The 8,153-nt window shown below is 48.4% G+C and overlaps 1 protein-coding gene across 1 annotated transcript; it reads right to left on the bottom strand.

The window, feature by feature from the left end:
* Nucleotides 1–216: 216 nt before the first annotated feature.
* On the bottom strand, nucleotides 217–4,526 carry LOC149328677 (uncharacterized). The gene is made up of 2 exons (XM_089559063.1): nucleotides 3,754–4,526; nucleotides 217–464 (listed from the first exon to the last, which is right to left on the bottom strand). The coding sequence occupies exons 1-2, from the start codon at nucleotides 3,815–3,817 to the stop codon at nucleotides 217–219; spliced, it is 312 nt and encodes a 103-aa protein (XP_089415189.1). The 5' UTR covers nucleotides 3,818–4,526.
* Between the last annotated feature and the right edge of the window lie 3,627 nt (nucleotides 4,527–8,153).

The raw sequence follows: 8,153 nt of genomic DNA, 5'->3' as shown, positions 1-8,153 counted from the left end.
CTCTGGTGCGCCACTCTTTTTTAATCCTTACTTCAAGTTTAGTGAAACGCCCTGTATACATGGCATCAAATACCGACGCTATTTTCTGAGGAGTTAATATACCCATTTTTGCAGTGCCTACTGCCTACCGCTGGGTGATGCGGCGAGTGATATAGCTGTATTTGCTGAATTTTGCAAACAGGCGTCCAGAGAAAGCTGAGCTCGTGACATCCTTGCTCAAGCCTCTGGAACCCTGCACACACAAGCGAACATGTGGATTACCGTCTCTCGGTCCATGGTCTCCTCGTCAGCAGCCCCACTGAGGCCCCGCAACTGTGCCATTGGCTCCAGAAAGGACATGGACTGGAAGTAGCGCCATTTTCCAACATAGACCCCGACCGAGTCCTGGTCGCCCTTCGGTCGGATTTTCTTCCTTTCGTTGCAGTATGTCCGCCGCTTGTTGTTGAACAGATTGCGCAAAGAGGCTGCGGACACAATCGCCGTCATTTCAGGATGAACATAAAAACATTAAGGAAACACTATAAAAAACTCAAAATCAGATTCTAAAGGGACCCAACACTGAATTTTAAGCACCAATTTTTGTCGGCACAAAAGTAAGCTTGTTGTCTAAGGTGCTGGATTCCGCAACGGTTTTGTTGGAAATGCTGCAAAGAATTTCTAACGAGAATTTTTGAATCAGTGCATGCGCCAATTTTCATGTTCCTCATAGCGTGAGTTGCTTTGGGAACTTAAACCCCAATAAACGAACTAAACTAAAGCAACCCTTTTTATGTACCCCAGTGCTGTAATAAGGTCAGCGAGTGCAATGGCGATTGCACGCCTGCAGAAGTGCTGTGCCAAAAACTAAATCTCAAGTGCCAGGCATTATTTAGACATTTTTAACATACAGTAGCGGAAATTTTAGTTTCCAAAGCAAGCTACGTTCTTCACGCACAGGTAGGTAGGCGTCGCTGAAGAAATTTAGTGTTCCGTGGTAGCCGCTACATCTGAGAGAGGCGAAACACTGTGGCGCCATCTAATGACAAAAGCTAGAAGCACATGGTCGATGATGAGAAGGGAGCGTTGGTTTTCACTGAAGGGCGAACTGGAAAGAGCTTATACAATACAGAACTCCCTGTAACAAAACGGTTTGTAACAAAATAATGAATATAATGAAGACACGGATATAACGAAGTAATCGCCAGGCCCATTCAACTTCGTTATAACTAGGTTCAACCGTGATGAAATTTGACTACCGCGACTGAAATAAAAAAGAAACACTGTGTACTAAAAAAAAATTCTGCGATTCTTCAGAGATGTCAAGGGGCAGAATACACCGATAATGACTGGATTCCTTGAAGGATATTAAGGATATACCTGGTTCTAAAAATTTTCAGATATGTTAGCATTTTCTTGTTTTTGTTTATTTGTAGCCGAGAGACTTTTTAAACCTTGCGACTACCTCGATTTTAGAATTTTTTAATTGTTGCTCTAGTAGCTTTAATTTTACCCTTGCACTTCCTCAACATGCAGTTTTTAAATATTCGTTTGTTTTTTCAATGGCAATGGACATGTTTGTTGGGCATATGTGCCACGCACTAAGAAGTATCTGCTCCCTTTTGGCTCAGCTCATTCAAAGCTTGCTGAGAGAGGGATAACAATGTCATGCCTGCATGCAGCGCTTCTCAAGTCGTGTCACCCCAAGAGTAAAGAAAGCTTCAGCACCCAAGTGGAGCGTTTAGGAAATTCTGCCGACCCTGCTGAAATGATTGTTGCGGTGGCGGAAACTGATACGAAAGATAAAATGACCCTTGCAAATGCACACAGAAGAAAAAATGAACAGAAGGTTCACTGTCATACCGCACGTACTATCGGGGACAAAAGTGGTATACTCCACGCGGCGGGAGCCGGAGCAACAGAAAACTGCGTTGCAACGCCATCTACAGGCGCCATCTCGGACCCAGATAGCCAATCTGTGACCTTTATTATCATTAGGCATGTCGCTTGGCTCGTTAAAATGATTAAAAAATGCGCTGCTTCCACGATAAGTAAGCCACGCGCGCGCGGGCATTTGATCGCATCATGACGGTGCGTGCGCCGGCTCTCAAGCCGTATCTCGAACGCGCGTTGAAAAAAATTAAGACACAGAATGAAAAGAGGGCCACCAGATTACTACTGCTGCGGCGCCGCTCGGCATTTTGGCGACCAAAAGCACGAAACGTTGTAACGAGTCAAGCGACATGCCTGCTGATAATAAAGGTCACAGATGGGCTGTCTGGGTCCGAGATGCCGCCTTCAGGTGGCGTTGAAACGCAGTTTTCCGTTGTTCTGGCTCCGGTCGCGTGGAGTATACCACTTTTGTCCCCGATAGTACAGCCTTTGTCATACGTTTGGAGCCCAGGGGTTCGCTTCTGAAGCACACTGTCTGGTTCGTAATGCATCTCCAGCGCTCCAAATTCGCTGAAGGTAAGAAGATTTCTGGTCCTGCCTCCTCCAATGGGTAGGACTACCACGAATGTTACAGGAGTCCCACTGCGAGACTTAGAAGCAAACCCTCTGGGCTCTAAACTTTCGACAGACTGTACATCGTGTGTCCCATAATCTCAAGAGAATCGCGCCTCACTTCAAGTCGCCGATGTTTTCAAGGCGCCGCGAACTTTCGAAGCTTCGTCGAATGGCGACAGGCAAGGGTCCAAAGAAATCTACATGCAGTAAAGGCCGATTCACACGACGGACCGTTCGCCCGCGGCCCGCGCACTACGTATTCATGCGTCAGCACATTGAGGGGCGCGCTGCCGGCCGTGAGATGCCGCGGCCGGCAGCGCGCCCCTCAATGTGCTGACGCATGAAGACGTAGTGCGCGGGCCGCGGGCGAACGGTCCGCCGTGTGAATCGGCCTTAAGAAGCCTTAAAAAAGATTTTGTTTCGAGCAACGACGGTGCTGTTATAGTATCCCACTGCGCTGTGACCAAGTTTACGTCGGCCACACGGGTCGCTGTCGAAATGACTGGTTAAGCAAGCATGACAATTCTTTAGATAACGGCTACTGCTCGAATCTGACCGCCCCCTTCTCCTCGACGACCCCCCCCCCCCCTCGCCCCCTTGTTGTAAGCACTGCAAACGCTATCCGCTGCTGACAAACACTTTGGTAATCGGACGGCATGAAGGAAGGCTCGAACGCGAGTTGGTTGAAGCGGCGAAGATAGCTCAGAGCCACCGATGTTTTAGCACGCCCTCAATACATGCGACTGAAAAAGAGCAGCGTTTTCTTGCCTTCCCTTGCTTTTTTTGGCCTTTACTAATTCCTTGTCTCCCTCTGCCACCGCTCTGTCCCTTTAGTTTTCATTTGGAGGAGAAATTCTAGAGGGCCGTGTGCTGTGCGATGTCAGTGCACGTTAAAGAACCCCAGGTGGTAGAAATTTCCGGAGCCCTCCACTACGGCGTCTCTCATAGCCTTAGTCGCTTTGGGACGTTAAACCCCATAAACCTAAACCAAACCTTTAGTTTTCAGTGCGGTTTCGAACGAGACGGCTTTAAGCATTCTCGAGCACTCGTACGACGGGACGAGTAACTTTCAACAACTTTATTGAAGCTCAGAGCTTGAATAAAGTTGTTCAAAGTTAGCGCTCATCCAGTCGTCCGCTTCTCTGCCCTTGCGTTTTTACGCTTCCACACCTCGTCATGTCTTACTAGCAGGCCCAAATTGCTACTGCTGAGGTATTGGTAACTAAAAGTACTAGCGCGCACTAAAACAGAACAGATATAACCACCTACCGGCAGTGTAAGGTCCATACGCAGGCCTGTTTTTCCTCATATGAGACACCACGTCATTCCACATGGGCTCCTTGAATTCGCGCTTCGAGCAGTCCGGGTTGTCAACATCCCACAGCACCGGTCTCTCCCTCACGAGGTCGATGAAATATTAGGCCGCTACGTGGGATATGGTCATCGTCGTCGAAGTAGCTGCGGTTTCAGGCACGACCGTACGGCGCATCCCAGGCGGTTTCAACGTCCGGGCTAGTCAGTGATGCGGTGCTGGCTCAGAAGGTTCGCAGGGAACGAGTACGCTGAGTGGTGCCAGATTCACCGTGCCGCCGGGTCGCCTATCGAGGTGCACGAGAGTGCCAGTACCGGGAACACCAGAGCTCGGGGGCTGCCCAAGAAGTATGGGCGGACTTTCACACCGCCCGCGGGGGAGATCCGCGCTGCGCACAGCGTACGCGTCCGAGGACGTATGGCGCCACGTGTTGGAAGAGCTCCCTGCTCGCTTCGGCAGCTGCGTCGGCACTGGTCGTGGGGAGGGGGAGACGCCAAAACAGTAACCCGCGTCCGCTGTATCCACGGCGTCGGTTCCCTGGCCGCCAAAGATTCTCTTTCTCAACGCAGACTTGTTCCTCCCCTATGCAAGCCCCCGACAGAGAAGCGTCGACTGGCTAGGAATAACGGGTGCTCACTCTGTCTCCATGCTTGCTCATCGCTCGACGCGAATGTGAAACACGGGGCGGTTGTTTCAAAGACGACGCCACCCGCTCGCCAGCTGGGGACCGTAGGGGAGTGCGGCGGCGGAGGCTACCAACCGGCAAAGTGAACAGGTGTCACGTGTTGCGCGGAACCCACTCACGCAAGAGCATGGTGCAGAAAAGCGAGCGTGAAAACCGCCTTCAAATCGACGTATGTGCGTATGTCATCAAAGCTAAAAAAGCAGTTTTGATGTTGGCGGCACCTTGCGCCCGCCTTTCGAAGCGTCGAAACAAAAAACTCTCTACGCGCTTCGGAAATGGCGCTGCAACAGCGCAGCTCTCTTGTAGCGCGTTGTATGAATCGGGCAATGGTACGCGTCAAGTTGTGCCTAATGCCAAGATACAAAAATACTGTATGGTCAATTCGCATATGTTTCCAGTTAAAGCAGCCGTAGTATGCAGTATTTTACACATGGGAACAGACAAAGGATACACCGCACATAAGGGACGAATCGGGAAGATCGTTTAATGCGTGGAGCAGCTTTGCCCGCCTTGTACTTCTGTAGTGAAGATTCAAACAAACGAAACTTAACTCACATAAATCTTTGATGCCCGGAAGAGGCAGGAGAGCTTGTTCCGTGTTTCAAGACTGTTTATCACCAGTTAAAAATGTAGGTTTTGCATCGTTCTATTTTATTCTAACTTCATTCTTGACTTTCTAAATTTTTCTCGATGAAATTTAATGGCACAATAACTGATTTGGCTACAGAGCGCCATCGCACCAAGTGGCTTTGGTATTAACTATGTGGAGCTAAGCATTAATTTTCCAAGCATTCCGTCCCAAGTTAGTAGAGAGCCAGGCCTGGGGAAAGCTTGTGCCCATCATTAGTAAGCTGTGCAGCCTGAAAGCACTGGTGTTTGAGCGACGTACGATACTTAATTACACCGCGGTTCGAACTCAGCATCTCTCACATTTTGATGCGAATGCTAAACGCCCTAGACCACCACTGCGGCTGTATTTTTTCCGATAAGTTACTCCTCCTACTTGCTCCGAATTCGCTCTGCAGTGTGCATTTGGTCTGCAGATAGGCCTAGGAGAGGAAGCCATTTTGGGAGATCTATTTCAGCTCGTTTCATATCTGGATAAATTTGGAGCAGATTTAAACTTTAATATGTACAGTCTTTGCCAAAAGTAACCGAGCAGCAGGTTCTTGCTTCTCAGACGTATAACGCAGCATTTACAGCAGCCCTAAAGACCGAACGGTGCCGTAATGTAAGGACAAGGTCTCACCTTACTTTACAGAGAATCAGAGCTTAAGGGCTGCCATGAGTGCTTCGCTACGCGGTTAAGAAACAAACCACCTGTGCCAGGTTACTTTTGGCAAAGACTGTACGTATCATTCAGAGACACCTTTCATGCACGTTCAGTTTACTTAATACATTCGTGTCCGGTGGTGTATCAATGTAATGGGGTTTTTGTTTTATACTGTGTAGTAACTATGCACTGAGGCTCGTTATATTGCGTACCAAACTTGTACCTTCATGGAATGCAGATCCGTTTCGACCCTGTAGTCTTGCCTATTGGCCTTACTTATCCCAAGCTAAATTTTGTCCGAACACATTATATGAGTTACGTCACAGTAAGGTAATCGGTGGTTTCACTTCTCAAATCTGTGATGTGCCCCCTTTCTAAAGGATTGTGATTTCGTTAATTATGTATTAATGTGTTATTCTGCAGGGTATCAAGATTTCTGCTAGCACTTCATTCTCAGCAGACAAGCAGAACTGAAATTACTTGGTCCTCACGCATTTGTTTGCACTTCATCGTCAATAGTAAGGCTTTTGCTAATTTTTGAAATATTAACACTTGCCGCATCAGACATTGTAGAGCCTTCATGACTTCATCTATGAAAAGTTAAATGAGCAGAGACACGGAATAGTGACAGCGTATTTTCTTTGTAATGATGCATGATGCGTTAGCACACACTGATTACCATGTGGCATTCAGCGTAAAACAGGAAATAATTTTTAACTGAGCTCCTCTCACAATAAGCTGATCCGTCTGTAATTCTTCAAGTCCTTGACGTATCCTTTGTTATGAATTAAGAAGATGTTAATGTTTTTCCAAGCACTAGATACGCTTGAGATCACAAGGCATTGTGTATACAGGGTGGCTAGTTTTTCGAGCATAATCTCGCTCGCTGAGTCGTGAGGCTGATGAACATTAACCCCTGTGAATCAAGGCCTACTGTTCTTTTAATTTATTTCAGTTCTTAAGCCATGTTTGAACTTAATTTCTGCGAGAATATTACCTTTACAGAATATCGTAAGGCCTGTGGCCCAAATGTGGTGCTCAGTGTGAGTGGTGCCGAACCACAGGCGCGACACAAGCATTACAGCATCACGACACTTCAATACTTTGTACTACCTCTTTTTTGCTTCGGCGGAACCGCGATTGTCATCGCGAAGACTGCGCTTCGCGCAGCTAGGAGAGCGTCTGCTCCGGCGGCGCCCCGACTTTCCACGGTTCGCCACTGCGGCGCTGGCGTCGCGCTTCCAAACTTGAGCTTGAGTTCCCTATACAATACGCCTTCAGTCGAGTAAAGCAGCATACTTCTCTCAATATGGGAGTGGCTGGCCCCCTCTTCTTCCCGGTGGTGGCTATGCAATACCCCACCAGTCGGCTAACAAAGCTGGCTGCACTCAAGTTGGGATCTGCTGTCCTCTCTTCCTCGCGGTGGTGGCTATACAATACCGCTTCAGTCGGATAACAAAGGAAGTTGGACTGAGGATGGGAGTGGTTGGTCTCCTCCGGCTATTGCGCTCGGTATCAGCCGCATCAATTTGCACACTGGGCGTGAGCGGTATCATGTGGTAGCCGCTCCGTGAATAGTGTTACGGGTGGTGCAGGGAAAACTGTGGCGCAACTCTAGTATATATCGGAACACTACCGAGATGAAGGGTTCAGCGCGGCGGCGCGGTCTATTCGTATGATAGTGTTTATAATGATCATAAGTGGATTGAATATTGGGGGACACTACAGGGCTCAGGCAGGTTCAGCTAATTCTGCCTTGATGTCGTATCTTGGAGGAAATGGCAAGCTCGTATCACAGCCCTCTCCTATCTACTCTGTTGCGCCCAAACCAGTCTTTGTGCTGCGCTGGCACAGCTAAACGTGGCAGAGTATGCTCTGAAGGAAGGTAGAAAACGGGGTCATTGGCTTCGAGCTCGGCGTATACCTTATAAGCACTGTAAGCGTCAATGAGCACCTTCCGATATCCTAAAAAGCTGAAGTCCGCAAGTACCACAGAGTCAAACCACGGCTGAACGCTTGCTAGACATCTGTGCTTCCACTTCTGCGCACCTGTGGATTTTTTCCTTGCCGCCTTTAATTAGAGCCGCCTTCTATGATTCACGCTTCGTTCCTGTTTATTTCGCAATCTGCTCCATGTTACAGATTAAAAAAGCGCTTCCACAACACATCGGCGCCGTTTCAAGTATTATGGTACGTCTCGTAGTTCAAGAAGTTTTTGTGCAGTTTACACGCATTTATACACGTATCGAAAACGTGAACCTGACAGTAATCATGCTTAGCCTAACTGCAACCCACTCTCTCTCCTGACCGAAAGAGGCGGGTTCGATCCCGGCCGCGGCGGCTGAATTTCAATGAAGGCGAAATCCTAGAGGCCCGTGCACTGTGCGATGTCAGTGCAC

The sequence above is a fragment of the Amblyomma mixtum genome, chromosome 9, assembly GCF_055824585.1.
Source record: "Amblyomma mixtum isolate Tamu chromosome 9, ASM5582458v1, whole genome shotgun sequence".
Classification (NCBI taxonomy): domain Eukaryota; kingdom Metazoa; phylum Arthropoda; class Arachnida; order Ixodida; family Ixodidae; genus Amblyomma; species Amblyomma mixtum.
This window is presented reverse-complemented; position numbering and strand designations above follow the sequence as displayed.